The 27070-nt window shown below is 38.3% G+C and overlaps 1 protein-coding gene across 2 annotated transcripts in view; it reads left to right on the forward strand.

The window, feature by feature from the left end:
* Nucleotides 1–23620, forward strand: part of sik2a (salt-inducible kinase 2a) — a 42788-nt gene extending 19168 nt beyond the window's left edge. For both annotated transcript variants that reach the window (XM_055200421.2, XM_055200422.2), the window contains 11 exons: nucleotides 3060–3184; nucleotides 3443–3566; nucleotides 6392–6618; nucleotides 9665–9817; nucleotides 10173–10331; nucleotides 17431–17647; nucleotides 18087–18350; nucleotides 18811–18971; nucleotides 19186–19305; nucleotides 20496–20590; nucleotides 20689–23620. In XM_055200421.2, the coding sequence (XP_055056396.2) occupies nucleotides 3060–3184; nucleotides 3443–3566; nucleotides 6392–6618; nucleotides 9665–9817; nucleotides 10173–10331; nucleotides 17431–17647; nucleotides 18087–18350; nucleotides 18811–18971; nucleotides 19186–19305; nucleotides 20496–20590; nucleotides 20689–21079 (2036 nt within the window). In that variant the 3' untranslated portion in view covers nucleotides 21080–23620. The remainder of the gene's footprint in view (nucleotides 1–3059; nucleotides 3185–3442; nucleotides 3567–6391; nucleotides 6619–9664; nucleotides 9818–10172; nucleotides 10332–17430; nucleotides 17648–18086; nucleotides 18351–18810; nucleotides 18972–19185; nucleotides 19306–20495; nucleotides 20591–20688) is intronic.
* Nucleotides 23621–27070: the final 3450 nt, after the last annotated feature.

Consider the following 27070-nt stretch of genomic DNA (forward strand, 5'->3'; position numbering starts at 1 on the left):
CATCTAAAACAGCTAAGACGTCAAGGCCAAAAAGGCATAATTTTGGCTGCTGGTGAAAATTTAATAGATGTCTAATCATAGCCCATAAATTATAAAATAAATGAAACCAAATACCTTGTAATCAATTTTGACTTTGCTTACATGATGGATTATCAGTTATTTTGACATGTTACCAAACTGAAGTTTATTTTGGCCTTAAGTGGATTACTCATCAGGTCTGTATTATATCAAGTGGTCTGTAGTTAACCTAGACTGTGAAATGACGGCCGTCGCTTGCTGGGAAATTTGACTTAATTTAAGACTTTGTTATCTTGGCAAACTTGAAGAAAGTTTAAGATCAGGGGTCTCCAACATTTTTGTAAGCAAGGGATAAAATAACAGTGGATAAAATAATCTGAAGTTTTTTATATAGTCTACTCATAACTTTTGATTTTATCATCATACATGTTTATGATCATTGTTTAAAATGTTAACATGCATAAAGGAAGCCAAGTTTTTAGGTAAAAAAAACCCTAATAAATAAATATTAAAATTGAGGCTATTAATAGAATGTGCTTTGGCAGGCGACTCACAGACTCTGTGCGGGCAACCTGGTGCCCGCGGGCACCATGTTGGAGACCACTGGATAAGATCTTACTGAAACTCCAAGGGGTGGTTTATCTTAAGCCAGGAGTAGGCCTTAGTTTAATTAGGAAATACAACTAGTTTTAAAAAACATGCCTTCATAAAAACATTACCTGTGTGCATTTTAAGGCAAAACAAAAGGCACTGATGTATTTTAAAATATGCTAATTGTTTTCAGTTTGAACAGCTCTTACATTTACTTAAGTCTAATCCCTCTCCGGGAAACCGCCCCCAAAAGTAACATATTTACTTGCAAGTCCACACCCATATGGCAAAAAAGATATATTTTCAAATATAATTTTAAATATATTTCAAAATATACAAAAAATTGCCAAAAAATATGTGCTGAAATATTTTTGAAATATGTTTATAAAAATGTTAATATTTATTTTTCACCAAAAAATTTTTTTGCAAATATATATTTTCTTTTTAATTTTATATATATATATAAAAGCTTTTATATTTACATCACATTGGGAACAAACCTGTAAACATAAAAGGTTTAAAAGATTAAAACATTTTAACTGCAAAAATATACTTATAATTTTCTATTTTATAAAAACTTATACATTTTATACTTATACTTTATAAATTTTATACAAAATCTTATATTTTGTAAAATTATAAATATATTTGTTGCCCCTGAAATACATTTTGAAATATATGTTAATATATGAGGGTTAAAACTAATTATATTTTCAAATATATTAAAAAATAAATTTAATTAAGCTTTATTTTCTACAAAATGTATTTAGCATATATTTAAAACATATTTTTGACCAGACAAATGTATTTTTTGCCATATTGGCAAGTACAGGGGTATTTTTCATAGACTGTAAAAAAAGTTGGATGAAGCGACGTCGCCTCCCTCCAGTGTAATGAATTGAAGCCAAAAATGTCCGCCGTCATGTTATGTAAAAACTTCAGTTAGAAGCCAAGGCATGCGCAGAAGTAATCGTCTTTTGAGCCATCCGCCCAAACCCTTGCGCGCCAAATTCAACCACGATAATTATAAGACACGCCCTTGTTTCTATAGCAATAAATTACTAGCTAAAATGAAACTTATCACAAAAATGAACACTTGAACATATATCAGCGTGATAACAACTACCTGAAAGGACCAAAACCATCTTTCGGAAACTTTTATTGGATGTGTAAATATTTTTTTTTACTTGTACTGCAGCCAGCCACCAGGGGGCGATCAAAGAGCCAGAGGCTTCACTTTTCAAGACTTATGAGGCACACTCAAGCCGTTTCTCAATATGCGTTCCTGTCTATACTTGCGTTCTTGTGGACTTGTGAAACTTCATCAGTCGCGGCCGAAGTACTGTTCCAATTCAAAGTTTGCATCAAGCCCAAGTTCACATAAAATCCCCGGATGTGTTCTTGATCCGCCCATTTTATCGAGGATGCATCGGAGGAGACTTGTGTGGACTTATGACAGCGAAGTTTCCCATAATGCATTTCGCGTCAGGAGTTCGTTCTTCCGAGTCTGAACTTGCAAGTTCGAACTACGAAGGACACAAGTCCGAGTTTGGCATACTTGGTATTGAGAAACGGCTTCAGTATTTTTTCCCTCCGTTAAAAAAATCTCAGCGTCCACAGGAACACGCAAAAACGTTCATGAATGGCAATATATCCCTAACCATAAAGTCATCTTGGCCAATCAGAAGCCATTGCAGGCTCACCTCGGCACAAACAATGACGTCACAAGCTAAAAACTCTGGTTTCACCGCCTACACCGGGATTTCTGAAAATCTTCACCCTAGCAGGAGTCTTCATAAAAGTTTGGGTTCAGTCACCTGATACTGTGTGTGGACAAACAGAATTGAAAAAGCTACGGTGTACTTGTGGACAGGGCCTGAGATATTCAAGATGAGCTAAGCTTGATCTTTTCAGCTTAGATCATCTACACGGTTATATTAATGTGATTGATAACTAAATGCGGGTTAATCAGCGCGGCCCAATCACATCAGCCTGTGAGTTCAGTTCACATTCCAGCTCACAAACAATCATTAATCTGCGTCAGCGGTGACGTAGATCCATTAATCCACAAATGATATGGTTCATGTTACACAATTCCACCTACGTGATTGCCACTGCTGGTCTGTGAGTACAGACCCTGCATACAGTGAGCCAGTGAAAAACTACCTGTTTGAAAACACCCAGCACTGTCTCACTCACGTCCCACAGCTGAGACACAGCCAGGATTTATTTAACCATCTGGACGGTTTATATGTATAATTGCTTGTTTGCACCAGTTAGCCGTAATTACTTTTCATATTGGATGCATAGCGTTGAATACGATAGTAATGGCACTGTTGCATTGGTCATATTAGGGTAAGGGACATTAACAGAAAACATGAACACTTTTGTGGCAGAATAATATGCTAAATTGTTTCAGCTGACATGGACATTATTTAAATCTGGTGCAGATTTTGGCTTTGGTAATTTCTTCCGTCCCGGTGAGCCTTTGACCACGTGGTGCGGCAGCCCCCCATATGCGGCGCCAGAAGTGTTTGAGGGACAGCAATACGAGGGTCCGCAACTCGACATCTGGGTAAGAGCTTCTAAAAATATATATAGACTGCTTTTAGTGGACATGGATGATGTGATTCTTACAAAAGAGGGTACCATTTTTGGTAATGGCATTGAATCGTTAGGAAACGTAGACTGCTTACCAAATTGGTCCATTTGTTGATTTGTCCTCAGAGGATTGCGTCAACAACTCCTTATCAATATTTCTTGGTTTATGAGGGGGTTGTCCTGAATGCTAGAGTTTTATATATTGTTATTGATTTTTTTCTGTGTGATACAGAGCATGGGGGTGGTTTTGTATGTGTTAGTGTGTGGCGCTCTTCCATTCGACGGCCCCAGTCTTCCTGTCCTCAGACAGAGGGTCTTGGAAGGCCGTTTCCGCATCCCCTACTTCATGAGCGAAGGTGAGCATTAATATTTAAAATGACAGTTATATATACTAGTGGAGTTTAATTGTATTAAAGTGATACTCCAGCCAAATATCAAAATTACTCCATGATTTACTCACCCTTAAGCAATCGGAGATACGTGTGTTTTAGATGAGCACATTTGGCTTTATAATGCAAGACAAGCTTTATAATGGTAGAAAACAGAGATCGGTGAACAACTTATGACTTTAAACTAGGGCTGGGTATTGGCAAGGGCCTCACGATACGATACGTATCACGATGCATGGGTCATGATTCGATACAATACATTGCATGTTGCAATACATTGCATTACTTTTTCTTTTTTAAATAAAAAATGTAAAAATAGAGATGAATTTTTTAACTTTTTTTAAGCTAAAATGCCTTCCACACGTCGGCTTTGAAAGCTGCAGGTGTTTTTACATTTTCTGCAATTTTATCACTCCCACTAACTGGCCGTACATGACAGGCAACTGGACAGCGACAACTACAGCAGCGGAGGAGGTCGTTTGACGCACACAGAGGGATTTGATGGGTTTTTAAAAATATCGATAGTAGGGATTGAAAAATCGATACATTATCGTGTAAAATTTTATCACGATAGTTAGCTGCATCTGTATTTTTGCACAGCCCTACTTTAAACCCCCAAAAAGTGCATTCATCCTTCACAGAAGTAATCCACATGGCTCCAATGGGTTAAAAGAGGTTTTCTGGGGATGATCGATGCGATATTGTAAGAAAAATCCAGATTTCTTATAAACTGTAATATGGTCAGTGACAAAAACGGTTTGGGAAGATGAGAAATTCAAAAATCTTTAAAAAAAACTTGTTTTAAAAGCATGCATCAGGTTTATTTCAATGCACATAATGTATTTATGTTAATTGTATGCAACAAAAAATACGTTTGCACCATTTTTATGGAAGTTAAGACTGAATGGACCTGAAAATGTCAAATGGTGTTACCCGCCAATTGTGCCAAAAAATGAGAAATATATATTTTTTTATATTTGATGGCTTTTATATACCTTGATGGCATGTAAATGTAATTGTCAAAAACTATAATTTTATTAGTTATTTCTAAATGTAAATTTTAATGCATTTTTGTAATATTTGGCCTGACATATGCTGAAAACAGCTCTGTTTTCTGAATAATCTTTGACAAATGATGTAAAAATGTACGTAAAAAATCATATTACACTAAACTTGATAATTATATTTTATTCCACATCTTTTAATGGATATATTTATATTTTAATAAAAAAAAATACTAGTTACACCACATTGACATTTTTGCAATTATCCCCCAAATATTCTTTCAAAATGAAATAAAAACAGAAATGTCAGACTTGGTCCTCAAAAAAGAGAATGTATGCAAGTAATCTGCAAATTTATTTTGAAATTTTAACCCTTTTACATTTAATTGAACCATACGGACACAAAATAATTAACGGCATTTCATTCACCCAATAACTAGCTTCCAGTAATGGCGCCATCTTGGACTCACGCTATTAACTCATTCACCGCCAGCCTTTTTGAGAAAAGTTGCCCACCTGCATTTTTGTGATTTTAACAAAATTTTCACAAAATTCCTTGCAGGAAAAAATATTTTCTATAAATATATAAACATACAAATTATATAAAATTAAAGAACACACCCTCTGCTTTCAAAGAAACAATAAACAAACAAACAAACAAACAAAATGGGGAAAAAACGTTTCATTATATATTTACTTTTTCTACTTAATTTAACCACTGAAATATGGATATTTCTCTTCAAAAATACAACATTTTGAGCAAAAAGCTTAAAAAATTGCATTTTTGTAAAGGAATTTGTGTCAGAGATCAGACTCAGAAAGACTATTAAACATAAAGGCAGTTAAAATAAATCAGTAAATCTTTTTAACTTCCGTTTTTGATAAATTCGTTTGGCGCCATTTCACTTTGAAATTCATCCAGAAAGGCATTTTTTTTAGTTAAATATGAACTCATAAATGACGAGATAACTCATCAATGGCGGTGAATGAGTTAAGAAGAGAGTTTTAGCGTAGTGAGCATTTCGTTGCAATGGGTACACAGTGACTCTTGTGAATCGCGTAAGTCGATATGGTGTCGTTACCGGAAGCTATTTATTACAGTTAAAAAAAGTTATCAAATTTAAACAATAGATATTTTTCTTACAATATCGCATTGATCACCCGCAAAAGACCTTTATTAACCCCTTGGAGCCATATGGATTACTTCTATGAAGGATGAATGCACTTTTTTGGGGTTTTAAAGTCAGAGGTTGTTCCCTGATCCCTGTTTTTTAGCCATTAAAAGAATGGAAAAGCAAGAACATTTTCTAAAATAACTCCTAATGTGTTCGTCTGAAAGATGATGGACATGTGTATCTTGGATTGCTTTTGAAAAATTCAGCATAAGCTGGTAGCTGGTTTTAGCTGGTATAAGGTGGCAGTATCTGGTTTAAGCTGGTCCTCCCAGCCTGGCAAACCTGGTCAAGCTGGTGGGTCAGCTGGTCTAGCTAAATCCAGCTAGATCAGCTTAAAAAGTGACCAAAACACAGCTAGACCAGCTCAACAGCTTTGCTGGTCTTAGCTGGATTTTTTAATAGGGTTCATCATGTGTGTTTTGAAATTTGGCTGGAGTATTGCTTTAAGAAAACGAGCCTGTCAAATGGCTTCAGAAAATCATTCGTCTGTGACTTTTAACTGGTGGCACACCAAATATTTTCGGTCATTAGTTATGCAACTCTCTGATATTAGACCTGCCCATGCTGAAGGTTCATCACACATCCAAAAGCCCTCTTTCTAACCCAATTTCAGACTGTGAGCACCTGATCAGAAAGATGTTAGTTTTGGATCCAGCCAAGCGCTTGTCCCTGAGTCAGATCAAAGAGCACCGCTGGATGGTGCAGGAGGTCCCGTCTCAGAGACCTGTGCTGTACAGACAAGGCCTGCCCAGCGATAGTAAAACTGGCTTGGGTGAACACAGCGAGCAGGTGCTCAGACTCATGCACAGCCTCGGCATTGACCAGCAGAAGACCATTGAGGTCAGTTTATTGTTTTAAAAGGGGGATTGTTATTATATTTACCCGGGGTTTAGAATAACCAGGGGTTAAAGGATTACTCCACTTTCATATAAAAAATCCAGATAATTTACTCACCCCCATGTAATCCAAGATGTTTATGTCTTTCTTTAGTCAAAATAAATTAAGTTTCAGGAAAAAATTCCAGGATTTTTCTCCATATAGTGGACCTCAGCAGTTTAAAGTTTTAATGCAACTTAAAACGATCCCAACCGAGGCATAAGGTTCATAAGGCTAGATAACATAACGATTTTAATTTTCTACAAAAACGAAAAAATATGTACTTTTAAATCACAACTTCTTGTCTTGCACTAGCCGCGTGATGCTCTAGCGCGACCTTACGTATTACATAATCACGTTGAAAAGTCACGCATTGCATATGTAAAACAGACACTTGCGGACCATTTAAACAATAAACTAATGCAAAGACATTAATTAGTATTATTACACATACAACAACGTCTGAACGCTCCTCTTTCTCCACACTTATGTTATGAGTGACCTTTCGACGTGATTACATAACATACAACTTTATTGTATGAATTAAGTATAATTATTATTTCTTTGAGCTACAGAAGTGATTTTCTCTTTGTCTTGGGTTGTTTAACATTAACATTAATGACACAGACCTAAGTAGGTTAATTGAGGTTATTTGAGTTGGTTAATTGAGGTTAGGCTTTAAGACCAAATAAGCACAGACTGGTTTCTGACTGTAAGCTATACATACACTTAAGATATAAACAAATGTTTTTATTAGAAAAAGAATACTGTGGAGATAATTTTGTTTGTATGTACCCTGTCATGAACAGAAAGATTATGTTCGCTTGCTTTTGGAAACCCGTCTCTCTTGTGTGTGCACTATTGAGTGCACTTAAATGCGTGTGCACACACAGGCGGAGGGCGAATTCCAAACGGCACAGCATAAACAGTCACTCCACATAAAAACGTTACGTTGTTTATCATTGCTTTGTTCGCCAAATGTATGTTAATGGACTACAGTATGAGAAAGATTAGTGCACCACTCTCTATAGTTTACACATGAAGAGTTCTGATCTTTATTTAAAGGGATTATCTAGTCTGACATGTGCATCTGTGCGTACAGAAAGCTGCTCACTTTAGCGCAGGGGTGTCAAGCATACGGCCCGCGGGCCGCATACGGCCCACAAAGGTGTCCAATCCGGCCCGCATGATGATTTATTAAATATAAAATACATAATTTAAAAACCCTTTCAGGCGGGTGTCTAGTTCGTTTTTAATATGAGAGACTTGCGGAAAGCAGCAAAACGCGGAACATAGACTAAACACGGTGCCCAAAAATCTTGCTGTTGTATTGTTACTGCTCCGCTAAAGATCCACTAATTCCGGTGATCCACTTCGTGTTTTCCCGACCGCTCCGCAGCATCTCTGTGTCCACTCTCTGACTGGAAAGCGAAGACGACAGTTTCTGAAGTTCGTTGCATTAACAGGTAGATTAATTACATTAAATCAATTGTTTAACAACAGAATTAGTAATTTGGAAGTTTGTTTATGTATTTCTTCCGGTAATGATTTGCTGTCGGTGTTCTAAAAGTGCTAACAAGTGCTAGCAAGGAAACAACAACAAAATAGCCACATTCTTATTAACGTTACAATACATGTCTAATCAATTTAATGTTCCCGATCAGATCTAAGTTAATATAAACACTAAATTTGCTGTTGTTGGCAGACTTTGTAGACAAAAAATACAAAAAACACCAATGCCTTCACAAAATAACGACAGAGAACGGAAAGAGAGGCTGCTAAAGGCAGTTCAACATTGCAAACATGGATTCAAAGCTCCATCAAGCCAGCAGGTAAATCATATTGAATATTTAGCAGATTGTCACACTTTAATTCTTGTTATTATATTTCCCATTATAATCACATGCTAGTAATACAACACATCATAATATTTTATTTAAACCATAATAATAGTACCAACCCCCTTAGTGCCCTTTTTGGTTTGGGCCACTGCCCCATCCAGCATTTTCATTTTCTAAATGACTGTTCTCATTACAAATATATTCCGAAGAAAAGTGAATGATTTATAAATAATTTTGGCATTAAGGAATACTGCAAAAGAAGTTAAATTAAGGCTTTTCAACCTAAGGCCAGTGGATTTTGTACAGATGTAAATTTGTGTGTATATTATGTACAGTATGAGTGTGACCTTATGAAATGTAGTTTTCACAGAGCTGTGTGTTTCTCTAGTTTTCTTGCTGAACAAACGAATTAATTGGTTTGTTTAGTTAATATTAACACAATTATCAGCACACTAAAGTTTAAAAAAAATATCCGGCCCTCACATCATGGCGTTATTTACCATCCGGCCCTCAGCCTAAAATGAGTTTGACACCCCTGCTTTAGCGCCTTTTTTGGGTTAAATTGTTTAAAATTACTTGAATGTTAACATTTGCAAGCCTTTGAAACACGTGCAAATGATAAACTTTCACTATTTAAATTTGTGTATTAATCCGCGAATCGCATGCGAGCTGAACCGTGGGGATCCGTACAGATCACGGATCAACTGCCATCTGTCACAGCACTAACCAAGAAGTTGTGCTTAAAAGTACTTTTATTATTATATAATTTTTTTTTGCCAATTGTTTCGCTAGATAAGACCCTTATGCCTCGCTTGGGATCGTTTAGAGCCTTTGAAACTGCATTAAAACTGTAAGCTGTTGAGGTTTACTAAAAGTCCACTATTTGAAGAAAAATCCTGTAATGTTTTCCTCAAAAACTGAACTTTTCCTCGACTGAACAAAGAAAGACATCAAGATTTTGAATGACATGGTGGTGAGTAAATTATCTGAAATTTTTTATGAAAGTGGAGTAATCCTTTAACTATTTCAAAGCCCTTCTGTGGTGGAATGAATATTTTATTTGACTTCAGTAGTCATACATTGAATTGTAAATGTGATTTTCTAAAAAAAAAAACATAATTCTTGTAAAATTTTACATAGTGTTCCCGTTCTGACTTCTCCTGACACAGTCTCTCCAGAACAAAAGCTATAACCACTTTGCTGCTATCTACTACCTGCTTGTGGAGCGCTTGAAAGCACATCGCAGCAGTTTCCCTGTGGAACAGCGTTTGCACGCCAGCCAGCGCCGCCCTAGCACCGTCGCTGAGCAGACTGTTGTCAAGGTAACCCCATCTGTGAAGTCTACCCAGACATATTGAAATGGCAATGGTATAAAAATGTAAATACTGGAATCACGAGGAACAAAACTGGAATCTGATTCTTCTTCAATGAAACCGCTGTGAATATGTCGATGTGACATCATGGGTATCGATTATTATGAATGCAACATTTACTGTGACACTTTGACATGAAAACCCAAAGTGTTTTTTGCATGTTTTCTACATAAAATCATCTTTTAACATTGACTAAGGCCATGTTAAAAATCGAAATGAATGATTTAGATCAAACTTTGATGCTCCTAATCTCAAAAGGGTCACAGATAGTCTGGTTTACAAACGTCTTATCTTTTTCTTACAGACAAATGCAGTTCAAACTCAAGTAGGCACCCCTTCACAGACAGCACATCAACTGCGTTCTCCTGTCCTGCTGCAGACCACCACAGATACGTTTACTTTCCCACAAACCCCTGCTTTACCAGACCAGGCCCTCATGGAGGAAGATGTGGGCATTCCCAAGGTCAAATATATTTTACTTAAAGTATATTGTGATCGCACAGACAGCAATGCCTCTCTCTTTACGACTCGAGGCTATATTTTATAAGCTCGGGCTGCATGTTTTAAATAGCAGCGTTACTCATTGGCGCTGCTGTATGACGACAGTGGGAGCTTTTGTTTGTAGCGTGTGAAGTTCCTCAGCCTGCGTGTCAGCCTGATCTCTTCTTCATTACTCACCACCAATATCTCGGCAGAGCTGCGGTATCCTAAAATATCACCTGCGTAGATATGAAAAAATCAAACATCCCTTTATGATTTCAGCGCACACCATTGGGGTTTTGCGTCAGTGTAGGTATATCTTACGCATTTAATGCTACCCGTGACCCAGACAGCACCAAGGGAATGTACAGCTGGGATGTATGACGATATATACTGTGTGGCTGTGAATATGTGCGAAAGGACAAAGATTTATTTATGAGGTATTAGTGGGATGTACAGCTTACCGTATCTGACTTACACAATCAGAATTATTCTAATATTAGTTTTAATCCTCTGTTTTGAACTCGTGTTGCATAATGCAATGCCTTTTGGACTCATTCCAGATTTATACCAATCTTTTCTTTTGGTCTGTCTCCGCTTTCAAATATTGTAGAGAAAATAATTTATCAAATATTAAAGTCGCCATGAAACATAAGTACAAATTGTCTTATTTTCCCCTTGGTGACGTATATCCAAGTGAAACGACTTCTGAAATGAAAAAAGGCAGGGCTGGACTTCGTCCATACGGACTACCGGCACATCCGGGAACTTGACTGTAAATTTCGTCACCGCCCCTTTTTGGGGGATAAAAAAGCAGCCCTTCCATTGGCCTCCATTCAAAACAGCGGAACAAAGCAACGTCTCCACACAGCCGGCAGGCGTAAATAACCCACGAAATCACTCAGACCAAACACGTCGAGTATTTATCTGTCCACCCTGCCTGCCATAGAGCCCGAAAGATACATTAACACATTTATTACACATTGGTCAATATAAAAACATGTCCCTTTCATTCTCACAGCGTCTAATTTGTGTAACAACGCCATCCAGTGATTGCTGGAAAATCACTAAGCCAGTTAGTTGTATGGCTGGACGGAAAAGTTCACTCATTACTCTAAATATAAAGACATAATAAATAAATACGAAGTAACTTTCAAATACGAAGTAAAATCATTCACTTGCTTCCCTGTTGACTTGATGAGGTACGAGTAAATGTCCGGGTAAGACACCTCTGGCCAATAGGGAGCGTTGTTACACAAATTTGATGCTGGGAGAATGAAGGAGATATGTTTTTGTATTGACCAAATTAAATATGTTAATGTATCTTTCGCGCTCTGTGGCGGGCAGGGTGGACGGATAGTTGCTCAACATGTTTGATCTGAGTGATTTCATGGGTTGTTTGCCCCTGCTGGCTGTGTGTGAAGGTTGCTTTGTTCCGCTGTTTTGATTGGAAGCCAATAGAAGGCCTAGTCTGATTTCCCCCAAAAGTGGGCGTGAACCTGTTCAGAGACATTCTATGACGTTGCGCCGGTTGTGTGTATTGAGAAATTATTTCAACTTGCTTTAAGTTGGGTCATGTTTCTATTTGCTGCGATCTTTTCACGGACCACGCCCACCTACCATACCATATCGTTTCGAGGAGGGGGGAGATATGCATTTTTGATTAAAGATTATGAGGGAACTTTAATTTTTTTACATAATGACGCTCACAGATAAGTCATTTGTAAAAAGAAAACAAAACACAACATTCCAAAACATTTCAATTTCATTGCGACTTTAACTCATTCCCTGCCAGCCATTTTTTGAAAAGTTGCCCGCCAGCATTTTTTTGTGATTTTCACAAAAACAAACAATAAACAAACAATCAAAATGTTTCATCCTATCTATATTTTTTTCTCTGCTTATAAGCTCTTAAATATGGGTATTTTTCTTTAAAAATATTTTTTTGCAAAAAGCTGAAATAATTGCATTTTTGTAAAGGAATTTTTTTAGAGATCAGATTCAGAACGATTATCAAAACATACATAGAGTTTAAAATGAGTAAATAACATTTTGGCTTTAGTTATTTCATAAATTGGGTAAGTGTGCCGTCTAGTAATCGCGGTATTGCAGATTAACATAAAACACGTTTTTTATGCAAATGTTTTTTTTCTTAATTGACGAGATAACTCATAAATGGCGGGGAAAGAGTTAAAAATACAGACTTATTTTTCCAGGAAGAAAAATATTTTATCCTAAAGGGATGGTTCAGCCAAAAATGACAATTCGGTCATCATTTATCCACCCTCAAGTTGTTCCAAACCTTTATAAATATTTTTCTTCTGTTGTACACAATAAATAATTGGAATCAAGCTGTTTTGGACCACCATTGACTTCCATAGTAGGAAAAAATACTATGGACGTCAATGGTGTTCCAAAACGGTTTGGTTACAAATATCTTTGTGTTCAGCACATCAAAGAAATAAGGCCGATCAGAGGCCCCGTTGAGTTCCATAGTAGAAAAAAGTATAATATGTAAGTGAATGGTTCAGAACAATGGGACAGAACTAATTCATTTTTGAGTGAACCATCCATTTAATTTATACACCAACTGTGATGTTACTCATACCATGATCTATAATATATTCAAAATATGTGTTCGTTGCGTCATGTGAACCTATCTGCATCATGCAGCATGCCAAAATACATGCCTGCGGCACATGCATTGAAAGGGTTTATACCATATTTTCCGGACTATAAGCCGCACCGGAGTATAAGCCGCATCATTCAAAAATGCGTCATTAAGACGAAATAACATATATAAGTCACAGTGGACTATTTGTCGCGTTTATTTAGAAAATTATTTCACAAAATCCAAGCCGAAGAACAGACATTTAATCTGAAAAGGCAAGTTATTCAACTAAACAATAGCAGACAGAACAGCAGACTGAATAGATGTCTGTACTTTAAGGGTAATATTATCAGTTATTTAAACGATAAACCATAGCATACAGAACTTACCTGGAAGGCTGAATAGTCTAAATTAACCGAACAAGCCAACTAGCGTGAAGTTCAGACTCGTCATTCCGCATCACTGAATCCATTGAATTACATAAGTACAGGAGCAAGCATATAGCGGACTCTTGCGGCTGTAAACGGTAATGTCTCTTGCCTCATAAATGTCAATTTATTCATATCGACTTACAAGGCGCACCTGACTATAAGACGCAGCACCAGCCAAGTTATGAATAAAAACTGCGGCTTGTAGTCGGAAAAATACGGTAATAAAAATTGACAAAATACTCGCAAGACACTAACTTAACACTAAATTCTGATTACACAACATGAGATTACGCGAGTACCTGGCCGACGAGAGCGTCTCTTTTATCATAAACCCCTTCAAAGTGTCTGCAGCAGGCACGTATTTTGACATGCACCGCATGAAGTCCAACCCATCTATATTTTGACATGACGAGCCACACACATAACGGGGCTAAATACATGTTTTCTTTTTTTTTTTTTTTTTTTTTTTTTTTTTTTTTGTAATTAAATTGAAAATTAAACCAATGGCAATATAAAAATGTAATAAAAATACCTCAATTGCATCTTGTCATTGCCATTGAACATTTTTTTTTTTTTTTTTTTTTTTTATTGGGCATATACAAAATATACAATTTTCAACCAACAATATGAGAAAAGCTCATGTATTTTTATATAAATAAACAAAAACAAAACAACCGACGGGTAAAAAAAAAAAAAAAAAAGAAAAAAAAGATATAAACGACAGGACAACCACGCGGAAGATAAAGACAGTTTTGTAGTATAAAGTGCAATAAGAATTTATACAAAATAAATAAAAGAAATTATACAGATATTGATTGTAAGAAATCTATGAAGGGTTGCCAAATACTATAGAAGCCTGAGAGATTATCCTTCAACAGATATCTGATTCTTTCTAAATGTAAAGTATTGGACAAGTCTCGAAGCCACATTTTATCAGTGGGTATCGCTGGTCCTTTCCATGACATCAAAAGTAACTTTTTTGCAATAATAAGAGAATAGGAAATGAATCGTTGTTGAGTTGGAGTCAATTTTCTAAATACCTGTGATGTGCCAAGGATAATCAACAATGGGTCCAATGATAATGTAATCTTAAGAATTCTTGACAGTACGTTGAATACATCAGACCAATAACTAGTAACTTTCGGGCAAGAAAAAAAAGCATGAAAAAGTGTTGCATTGAGGGACTGACATTTATCACAGTTTGCTAAGGTGTTCGGAAAAATACTGTGAATCTTTGCTTTTGAAAAATAAAGCCTATGTATAGTTTTAAACTGTATAAGACAATGTCTCGTGTTATTAGAACAGAAGTGTATGTATTCTAGAGATTCTTCCCAGATGTCATCAGGAATATGAATACCCATATCTTTCTCCCAACTGTCTTTATATTTATTGGACGAGGGGGAAGACATTGTTTGTAATTTATTATATATGATAGAAATAAATTTATCTTTATATGGAGATATAGTAAAACATTCATCTAGCATAGATTGTGGTTGTGTCTCAAAACCTGGCATAAATTTTCGAATATAGTCTTTAACCTGTAGGTATCTAAAGAAATTATTGTTATGTAGTTTGAACTTTTTTTGAAGTTGTGCAAATGAAGCAAATTTATTTTCAATATACATATCGCGGATATAACATAATCCTAATTGCCTCCAGTCTGAAAAGGTCAAATCTAAGTTAGAAGGAGTAAAGGATGGATTTTTAGCAATTGGTAAAGAAAGGGGTAGCGTTTTATGGGTAAAGTGCAATTTGATTTGTTTCCATATACGAGACAAATTATGTATAATTGGGTTTTGAACGCCCTTTGCTTTGTCAGGTAGTGTTGGTGAGAGTATTAGGGCTGTAGGTAAATATGGATCACAGTCTTCCATTTCAATAATTAACCAAGTGGGGAGTGTGTTAGAAGTGATGTTGAAGGAGTTTATTTTTTTAAAAGCACACGCCCAATAATACATCATAAAATTTGGAAGGGATAGGCCTCCATTCGTTTTAGATTTGGTTAGATGTTTTTTATTAATTCTTGGCGTTTTGTAGTCCCACAAAAATGGATTTATAATTGAATCAATTTTTTTGAAGAATGATTTTGTTAAAAAAACAGGGAAATTATGAAACAGGTATAATATTTGTGGTAAAAAGATAATCTTAATGGCGTTTATCCTCCCAAGTAGTGATATTGGCAAGGTTTTCCAAAATTTTATTTTATTTTTGAGTTTTTCTAATAAAGGTAAAAAGTTAGACTGCATGAGGGAGGAGAGTTGCTTTGTAATCTCTATACCCAAGTATGTGAATTTATCAGTAGTAACCTTAAAGGGAAACCTTGCCAACGTTATTTGAGGGATATCATGAATTGGCATTAATATACTCTTGGTCCAATTTATTCGATATCCTGAAAATTTCCCAAACATTTCAATTTTTTCAAGAATATATGGTATGGAGAGGAGAGGTTTGGTCACATATAACAAAATATCATCTGCATATAGCGATATTTTATTTGTAGTGGTCTTAGTCTGATAGCCGTATATTTGGGGGTCTAAACGGATACTTTGTGCAAGTGGTTCAATAGCAAGAGCAAAGATTAGTGCTGACAGGGGGCATCCTTGTCGTGTTCCTCTGAACAAATGAAATGACGAAGATAGGTTGCGATTAGTATGAATTTGTGCTCTAGAATTTGTATACAAAAGTCTTATCCATTTTATAAACCTCTCACCTAAATTAAATCGTTTTAGTACTTCGAACAGATATTCCCACTCTATCTGGTCAAACGCCTTTTCGGCGTCGAGAGTCAATATGGCTAGGTCGTTGTGGGTTTTCCTGTCAGTGTATAAAATATCAAACAGACGGCGTAAATTAGACGTTGAGGATCTATTTAATATAAAGCCAGTTTGATCATTATGAATTATTGTATTCATTAAAGGAGTTAATCTATTGGCGAGTATTTTTGCGTATATTTTATAATCTAAGTTTAATAGAGAAATTGGGCGATATGAGCCTACATTTAATTCATCTTTACCTTTTTTATGAATAACAGTGATTGTAGCCTGAGTTAATGTTAGTGGCAAGGCGCCATCTAATTGAGCTTGATTGTACATTCTATGGAGAAATGGTATAAGAATTAATACATGTTTTCAAGAGATTCGCCTCATGCGCCCCGGAAAAAAGTCACCGCCCGCCACTGGTGGTCAACTTGCCCACCCCTAACGATTTTGTTATTTAATGTTCATATTGCCCTGCATGGATTTGGAGTCTGGATTTTTTTTTGCAGTCTGATGTTACTGTAACAGCAGCACGTCAGATTTACTGAATGTGATTACACAACACCACAGCCACTGCCTTTGTAAAAACCAATGACGTGTCAGCGCCGGGTGCAATCTTACTATCCGTGTGAAGTGCGACTACGATATTTGCCACCTTGACTGTGGCGAGGCAATCTCCATAGATACTGTTTTTATTGACATCCAGCTTTAACACATCTTTTGGATCTCCTGTTTGCCCTTCAACAAGTCTTGTTCTGTTTGCTTCATGTGCTTCTACTTGTAGACACTTGCAACATCAGGGTCAAGGGTTGAGCTACTAGTAAAAACACAAACTAATCAAATGTATACGCTGAAGTCACTTTGAAAAGAATTTGCCAGATGCATAAAAGTCAATCTTACAACAGATGGCGAGATAGGGACCTTTTCAAACAAGCTGAGGTCACAGTGTTACAAAAGCATTTCAGCTGGCTTATTGTAATTCATGTAAGCTGATGGTAGCCTGTGGGCATTTGATTTGACAGAGCAGCATTACATAATTCAGAAAAAATGATGACAGATTCATGGACCTGCAGTCATACAGACAAAAAGAAAAGCAGGGATGATGTAAATACCAGCCTAGAGGTAATTCTCATAAAGCTTATAGCTAACAAGCAGCATGGTTTTTAAGGTTAAGCTAGTCAAAAACCCAGCTTTCATTTCAAGTTTCAGTTCACTTGCAAGTTGCTGAGCTGTTTCATCCCAAAATAATTCATTTTGCTAACAGTGTGCGTATTTATATCTCAGGTGAACGGGTACCTACTAGACCCGCTCCCGCCGGTCATCGCCCGCAAAGTCAGCAGCTCTCTGCCTGGTAACGTTATGGAGACGTCCATCGATGAGGGTATCGAGGCAGAGGAGGTGCACGCTGCGCCTCTCACCGCCTTCAATGCTGCTCGCTTTAGTCAGCGAAGGCATACTCTGTCTGAGGTCACCAACCAACCGCCCGTGCTGCCCATCACAGGTTAGTATTGCAGTCCTGGACCTCAGACTATACACAATAAATAAACAATAAAGGTAGTGGGACGCACATATGAAGTATCCGTTAGAATACACATTTAAACAGATTTTTTATCTAAACTTGTCCAGTGAAACTATTGCAATGTCGAGTTACATATGCAACTCTTGTTCCCTGCTGCATCTCCCTTGCCATACTTCCTGCGTCCCTGTTACGCCTTCCTAGGCATATATTTCAGATCGCCCTTTATACTTCTGGCTCAATGTTACACCCCACCATTGGTTGAATTTGATGTGCACATTCAGACGCACTCATTTCTGGAGGCGTTCCCATAGCGTCACTACGTGTGACACAGCACAAGTTCCCTCCAAAGGAAACCATATTGCAATTACTAAAAGAGTTATCAGTCATGTAAAAGACATTTTAATTTGTTTGCTCACCTCAGGTCTTAACCCATCTCTGGGCAGTATGGACTCAGAATACAGCATGGGTTCAACTCAAAGTGACTTCAGCTTGCCTGAGGAGAATTCAGCTGTAAAAGATCCATTAAACACTACACCTGCCAGCTCCACCGCTCCGGACTTCCTCAACATGAAGCCACCTGACCCAACCCTACAGATGACCAACCCAGAAGGGCAGGATGCTCATAATCCTTCACTAGTCAGTTTCAGAGAGGGACGCCGGGCATCTGATACATCCCTTACGCAAGGTCAGACAGCGTCTTAACTAATATACAGCAAATGACATTCTTTGAAACCGATTTGGAACTGTCTAAGGTTGATCTCGATTCTTTATAAGCCAAACGTCTTTTCACTGCACAAATCTGTAGCAAGCAATAAAGCAAGCACATTCATTTACCCACGTTTGTATTCCTATGAATGGATCAAAATATCTAGTGTGACCGCCTCTATCCTGGTCGCTGTAGGCATCTATTTGCATCAGTATTTTTAGTAGATCCATTGGTACCACACAAAACACTCATCGCGACTGAAATCTGACCTTTCGTGAATAACGTCTACTTTTAAACCTGAAAATAATCTCAGTGATTCAGTTCGCGGCTAATTATAGCCGTAGTCCAAACTATGAGTCAGACCACCTCTGCAGCAAACACAGAAATGATTCCTCTGGTGTATCTGAATCTTTGTATTAACGCGCTCGTTGTTATACAGGTTTAGGGGCATTTAGGCAACACCTCCAGAACCTGGCCAGAACCAAGGGCATCCTGGAGTTAAACAAAGCCCAGATAGTGTTAGGAGATGCTGGAGGAAATACAAATGTCATCATTAACACGCAGGAGCTATTAGACCCTCATCATCCATACAGTCACCAGGTATCCTGCGGTTTGAATCTTAAGTGTCAGTGTTTAAAAATGGTTTCTCTCTAGTTGATTATGTCCCAATCCCATTTTTCTGTCTTACCCCTTACTCCTACCCCTTAGTTTTACACATTCACGTGAACATGCAAAACTAAGGGGTAGGGGGAAGGGGGAAGACAGAGAAATGGGATTGGGCCTATGTTTATGTTGATCTTTTCAATAATTTCAGGGTGACGGACGCCAATGTCCAAGTGGAAAAGATACAACAGTGTTCGCTGGTAAGATGCACCCTTATATGCTGTCCAGAAGGCAGAGTTTGGAGACACAGTACCTCGCTCAGAGACTACAGGTATGACGGCTGAATAAGACCTTACCTTAAAATGCCAGTAGACCTAACATTGGTGCCAAAAAAACATTGCATTCTATCTCCAACCTTACACTCTGAAAATGGTTGGGTTATTTTTTACCCGTGCTGGGTAAATATTGGACAAAACACATACTGGGTTAAAAATTACCCAGTGCTAGGTTAAAAATGACCCAATGTTGGGTTGAAGTGAGTTGAGTTGAGCCGACCTAAACCGCAGGGAACTATGCAATAGAAAAACGGCAATAGTAACCCAGCAGTTGGGTTAAAACAACCTGGCATTGGGTCATTTTTGAGGTGTGTTCTGTCCAATATTTACAGAGCATGAAAAATGACCCAGCCATTTTTAGACTGTAGTTTGTGGTGAACTGAAGAGTAGGTCAGTGCTGGTTTATTGGTGAACAACCTTAGCCACACTTTAAAAATTGTGGGATGTTGCCATCTATGGCTAGGTCAAAAATCAATTGCTGGTTTAAATTAGCCTAGATGTCCATATTTGACCCAACCATGAGTTGAAACAACCCAGCATTTTTACAGTGTATGCTTAGCCGTTCTTCCATTTTTTGGAAGAAGTTCTGCTTCAATGGTTGACCAAGAATGGTTGTTCTGTTGAAGCTAGTTGACCAAGGAACTCTTGTTAGTTAAGCTATTTAATCAACCTGGTGGAGACATGTATAGACCAGCATATGCTGATGGTCAACTTTGTAAGAGATCAACTAAGGGGGCGTGTACACAAAAACGTTTAAATACTGCTGAAAACGCCAGGCAGGCGTCAACTGTGGGTTCTTGCCAGCGTTTCTTCAGCTAAGCGTTTTGGTTTGCTATGATACTTTTGTTCTGTTTATCAGTCCTTAAACGACGCACAGGTTGGATGTTGTGGTATTTGTCCCACCCCTCCTCCACTGTGATTGGATTGCTGAACAAAAAGTGACATTGACAAGCTGAGCGTTTCACCCAAAGTTGAACATTTTTCAACTCTGAGACCTGAACGCTGAAAAACAGAGCGGTGGACAAAACCCACCACCTGTTGTCGTTTTTGAAAAGCACAGCGCTTCCACAGGAAGCAATTGAAAACATACCCAAGCGTAAACGCCTTGGTGTACATGTCCCCAAAGAGAAGTGCAAAGAAGGTCAAGAACTTCGGACCATTCTTATTTTTATGCCTTGTTTTATAGAGGGCCAGTCAGTTGTCTAGTGGTCTTGGAAGTGGTCAGGCATTTTGTAAAGAGGCTGCACCACGCACTTTGGAGCAACAACTACAAGAGCACAGGTCAGAAACGACTGCTTTTGCAATCTTATGGAACGTCCCCAGAACCGCTGATGGTTTTAAGTTCTGACATTCATGTTTATTTCTGACCCCACGAGCAGACTACAGCAGAAACGGCTCTATCTCCAGAAGCAGTCTCAGGTCCAGGCCTATTTCCACCAGATGCAGCTGGCAGAGGATCCTTTCACCCCTTCTCAAGATCCCCCTTCTTTCACAAGGACCCAGACCCTAACCCCCTTTCTGGAGCCCAGCACCAAGTCAGCCCCCTACTCGGACTGGTCTCCAGCACCTCCACCCAAATCTTCAGACGGCCATACACACTATACACCGTCCCTCCCTCCCGAGCCTCTTTATGCGTGGAGTCCCACCCATCCTGGACTCCCACCAGGTAAAGCGGAGTCTCCATCACCACAGCCCGCTCCCGAAGTTCCCTTGTTGGACTGTGAGATGGAGACCGCAGAGGCCCCGCAAGGCTGTGTACTCGTCAACTAGATGTTTATTGGTTAAACAAGCCACTCTGAGGCTGGATCTCAGGCACGACTCATTTTAGGGAAGTACTGATGGAAGAAAACCTTCAGGGTCAATAAGGATGCCATGGTTTGTGTCCAGCTACATATAAACCTACAGACCATACCATCTCGTGCACTTGGTCCTGTGGTAGACCATTACAGACCTTCTGTTTAAAAAGTTATTTGAGATGTGTTAGTGTCTTGAAAATGCGTTCGGTAAGCACAAATTAAACAGTGCAGCTACCTTAGAGTTTCGATCAGTATTAAAGCAATATTCCTTTTTTCCTGTAATACTTTCAAGCTCAACGAGTTTCAGTGTTTTTATAAGTATTTCATCCTTAAATTATCAGTAGCTACTCAAGTTTTGTTGTTTGTATTGTGGAATTTTTAATAATAGATTATTAACAGAGAAAATGTGTAAATATTAGTACTTAAACTAATTAAAGAAATAACATTAACATAAATGCCATTTCCACCCAGTTGTACTTCTGCAATGTGACAAACTTCCAGACCAGGAAACATGTATTAAGTAAACTGACTTTGTTGTCATGTTGACTTGAGGCCGAAGTATGGTCCATTTTGGGCATGATGCAATGTTAGTCATCAGAAGAAATGACTAACCAGATTTTTGAAACCCTATGTACATTATGCGCCTACAGGAGAATGTAGTATGAGGTCTTCATGGGTCCAAAGAAATGTACCTGACCCGAAATGGCCCAAATCACTTTTAACCGCACCTGATTATCGCAAAAATCATTCTTAATGATCCAATCCCTTTTTTAACCGATTGGACCCAAATGTAAACACCATTGACGTGTGTGCAGTTTGCATCCCTGCATGCACCAGTTAGACAGAAAGTAACCCTGTTGGCCTTGCAACCAATTTGGCCAGCCGCTCCATTAATTTTCATTTATTATCTCCCCGGATTTCCACCAACTGCGGAGTGGCTGCAGATCGGCTCCGCCGTCCGCCAATACCCACCAGTTCCGTATTTGTTGCAGAGCGGCTGCGTGCTGAAGTGATGAGGTCTCGCAAATTCTCGTGATCACGCGATATCTAGTTCTGTCTCCACCCATTATGACGTTAAATTATGACGTTTTGCGGGACCAGCCCAGATCACAACACGAGATCTCGCGAATTCAGGTATGATCACGCGATATAGTCATGGCTTCGCCCTGCGGAGCTGTCCGGCATCCGTCAAAAATAGAAGCTCTGCGTATTTGTTCCGGAAGCTGCGGATGGCCGGAGCTGTGACAGATTCGGAACGCAGTAAGTGGAAATACACACATTGACTTGAATGGAAACCGATTGACAGCCGTTCCGCAGTCGGTGGAAATCCAGGGTCTGACGACAACACCAAGGTGTTGTAAAATGTGCATTCAAAATTGATTGACAGGCCTTGTTCAACAAAATTTATTAATTAGGTGCTCTCTGGTCCGTTCGGGAAAAACATTCATTTTAAATTACCCGATGGCGCGCTAATATTATACCCGACCCGTGCCCAAGGCACACGTGAAACTTTTAGACCCGAACCTGCTCGGACCTCAGGTTTTTCAGATCTAAGTGGACCCATGAAGACCTCTATTATGTGGCCCTGGTGATGCATTGCATTTTGTCACAATGCATAGCGTCGAAGTCAATAAACTATACTGTGCAAGTACTTTTGAAAGTTTGTGACTATACTCCGGGCTTTAAAATAACTACTTTAGAAACTTACATTACAGTACCTACAGTACAGTGTTTTTGAGTTTTATTCTCAAAAAGTCTGCAATGGTACTCTAAAGCCCGGAGTATAGTTTTTTTACGTGTTCCCCTCAGTAAAGAATAGTTTATTTTATTTGACTTGTACATGTACACAGATGTTTGACGCATGCACATTGTGACAAAATGCAATGCACCTCCTGGGCTGCATACTACATTCTCCGGTAGGCGCATGTGCGACCTTTCCAAAAATTTGGCGGTGCGCAAACAGAACGAATGCACTCTTCTAATGACGAAAATTGCGTCAGAGTACCCAGACCCTTGCAAACGCACTAAAATGGACCATACTTCGGCCTTAATTGGTTGAACAGTGTTTATAGGAAAATGGCTCAGATTTAAAATGAAAACTTCCAGTTTGGAAATACAGTATGAAGCACCCACATTGAAAGACATCTTAAACCAAAGTCTCTATAGGTTCGGTTTCAAAGTCCACTATGTGGATTTTTATAGTTATCATGCCCCAGCAGTTTATGTCATTCACAACATAGCAATATCTAGATTAATAGAGTTCTGATGGTTCTTGGTAGTGAACGTGTCTTATGCATATAAAAAAGATATTATCGTAACAATTTAACATTTGTAGACAGGACTTTCTTGACTATTGGTATTTCTTTAAATATTAAAAAGTAAACGGTTTTGTTATGGTTGTTTTTCAGTGCTACTTCTCAAAATGTAACCACATTATCAATTTTGTTACATTCAGGTAAAAATGCTGAAATCCTTGCACAAACGGGGAAATAAAAGTGACGTTTCTTGAGTGAAATGTTTTGCACGAGAGTTATATTTCTATGAACATATAACTTTGATATCTTTAATGTTTACTGAGTAAGGCCATGTCAAAGATTGAGATCAAAGTGAAATCAATAATGTTGATGCTCCAAATTATTAGTTTATGAGACTTTTAGGAGTTACAATTATGAAATTATTTTCAGATTTGGATATGATAGCAGGTATTACATGATTTTTACATGACTCCGTACATTACTAATCATCAGTTGTTAGTTTTGCAACATGTTTGTAAATATATTTACAAACATTATAAAAAATTTATTTTAGACCAGATTTACAATGCCTGGTCTCGGAAAGTGCCCCTAAAAATGTCATTTTAGACCAGATATACAATGCAACACTTTATTTAATAGGTTAGTAACTTTCCCTGTTTACTGTAAGTAAATTTTGCACAAACAACAATAGACAACAATAGCATAAGCAGAGCTATTAAAGAGTTGATGCATGCCAATATAAGAACCACTCATTTATCTCTGATGATTAAAGCACCAACATACTCGAAAGGTGAGTCGTGATGTTTCAGGCACGACAGCAGCAGCGATAATTCAGACTCCACATTTGACAGCTTTGTCAGAACAAACGCTTAAAGTGTTGACGGCGCTCTCACAGGCTATTAGACCTTGCTATTGTTGTAAATATAGCGCACTAAAAATAACAGCATTACAAGATTAAAGCCTTTTGTGATTCATTCAGTTCAGAAGAACACAAACAATATAACAAAAAAATCAGTATTAATTGAAATCACAAAATGATTAATGCCCCACACAGCTGTGAGATGGATGGATTATCTTGACAAACGAGAAGTGCTCACTAACACAGATTTAGACAAATTTGTGAACATATTTGGGAGAAATGGGCCTTTTGTGTACATAGAAAAAGTATTGGATCTTTGAGTTCAGCTGCTGAAAAATGGGGCAAAAACAAAAGTGTTACGTTAATAATTTTGTTTGTATATGCCTAATATTGTGTAGGTCCCTCTTTTGCCAACAAAACAGCCCTGACCCGTCAAGGCATGGACTCCAAAAGACCTTTCTATCAGAACCAGCATTCACCTATTCAGCCATTATAGCTACAGTAGCTCGTCTGTTGGATCGGACCACACGGGCCACCCACGTGCATCAAAGTCGTTCAGATCCTTACTTTGGGGACAAGTGTAGTTGATGTGTTAAAAGCAGGAAAAATGGATCTGAGCGACTTTGACAATGGCCAAATTGTGATGGCTAGACGAATGGGTCAGAGCAGTTCTAGGTGTTCCCGGTGTGCAGTGGTCAGCACCCATCAATAGTGGTCCAAGGAAGAAAAAGCAGTGAACCGGTGACAAGGTCATTGGCGGCCAAGACTCATTGATGCCTGTGTGGTCTGATCCAACAGACGAGCTACTGTAGCGGAAAAGTGAATGCTGGTTCTGATAGTAAGGTCTAGTGGAGTCCATGCCTCGACGAGTCAGGGCTGTTTAAGTGGCAAAAAGGTGGACCTACACAATATTAGGCAGGTGGTCTTAATGTTTAAGCTGATCTGTGTATATATAGGGCATTGGGGGGCATTTGTGGCCTAATGGTTGAAGAGGGGCTTGTAACCTAAAGGTCGCAAGTTTGATTCTCTGGCAGGAAGTGACTGCGATGCCCTTGAGCAAGGCACCTTTTCCCCAGGAGCTCCCTAGATACTGCAGTGAATGGCGACCCACTGCGCTGGGTGTGTGTGTGTGGCTAAATTTGCATGAGGTCACCAAAATTGGACAGTTGAAGACTGAAAAAAATGTTGCCTGGTCTGATGAGTCTCGATTTCTGTTGAGACATTCAGATGGTAGAGTCAGAATTTGGCGTAAACAGAATGAGAACATGGATCCATCATGCCTTGTTACGACTGTGCAGGCTGGTGGTGGTGGTGTAATGGTGTGGGGGATGTTTTCTTGGCACACTTTAGGCCCCTTAGTGCCAATTGGGCATCATTTAAATGCCACGGCCTACCTGAGCATTGTTTCTGACCATGTCCATCCCTTTATGACTACCACGTACCCATCCACTGATGGCTACTTCTAGCAGGATAATGCACCATGTCACAAAGCTCGAATCATTTCAAATTGGTTTCTTGAATATGACAATAAGTTCACTGTACTAAAATGGTCCCCACAGTCACCAGATCAGCCCAATAGAGCATCTTTGGGATGTGGTGGAACGGGAGCTTCGTGCCCTGAATGTGCATCCCACAAATCTTCATCAACTGCAAGACGCTATCCTATCAATATGGGCCAACATTTCTCAAGAATGCTTTCAGCACCTTGTTGAATCAATGCCACGTAGAATTAAGGCAGTTCTGAAGGCAAAAGGGGGTCAAACACACTATTAGTATGGTGTTCCTAATAATCCTTTACGTGACTGAAGATTGGATGAGATCTTGTGACACCTAAATTTTACATTCTTTGATTGTGTGACCCTGGAGTCCGGACCACAAAACCAGTCACAAGGTTTATACATCATCTGAAAACTGAATAAATAGGCTTTCCGTTGATGTATGATTTGGTAGGATTGGACAATATTTGGCTGATATGTTAATCTGAAATCCAAGGGTTCAAAAACCAGAAAATTGCCATTAAAGGGTGTATTTCTAATATTAACTTAATCTTAAGTACATATAGAGTAGTATTGCATCCTTCATATCTCTGAAAAGTCTTTTTTATAAATCTGATAAACTAAAGACATTCAGCTCAAGGCACGAATAAAAGCTGAATTTCGTACCATGGACACAAATAAATTAATTAAATTTTGCGTGACTTTAACACAACTTTCCATGCGATCATGTTGAACTCTTCAGTGGTGTAAGTCAGAAATAGCTTTAGACTACCCCTTAAAAGTTGTCCAAACGTAGTCTTTAAAGCAACACTAAAGAGTTTTTGCTCTTTGCTCCCCCTACGGGTTAGAAGCGGAATTGTCCATTACCACTGTCGTAAATACTGCAGCATAGCTGGCTCTGATTGGATTGTAGGTCTGCTGTAAAGCAAGTTTTTGTAGTTTTCACTCGAACTACAGGTCCGCGACTCGACGGTTGGAAACTTCTTTAGTGCGGTTTTGGCCGATAGAGGGCTGCAAAGCGAATGTGAAAGTGCCGTTCATCCTGTTTCGAGTGGATGAACGACTGAAACTTTTTTGGAAACGTTATTTTAAGGTAAGAAAACTCTTTGGTGTTGCTTTAACAACACATGCTACTATTCATAAATACATTTTTGGCATATTTATGGTAGAACATTTCAAATAAATCACAATGGGACATGATCTTTTGTTGATATCCTAATGATTTTCAGCCCAAAACATATATAATTTGACCCATACAATGCATTGTTGGTTATTTGTTCTGGTGCAGCAGATACATTGCATTTACTGTTCTGTATATGATTTGATGGATTACAAAAAGACCCCAAACTGTGAAA

This window comes from Misgurnus anguillicaudatus, chromosome 22 (genome assembly GCF_027580225.2).
Source record: "Misgurnus anguillicaudatus chromosome 22, ASM2758022v2, whole genome shotgun sequence".
Classification (NCBI taxonomy): domain Eukaryota; kingdom Metazoa; phylum Chordata; class Actinopteri; order Cypriniformes; family Cobitidae; genus Misgurnus; species Misgurnus anguillicaudatus.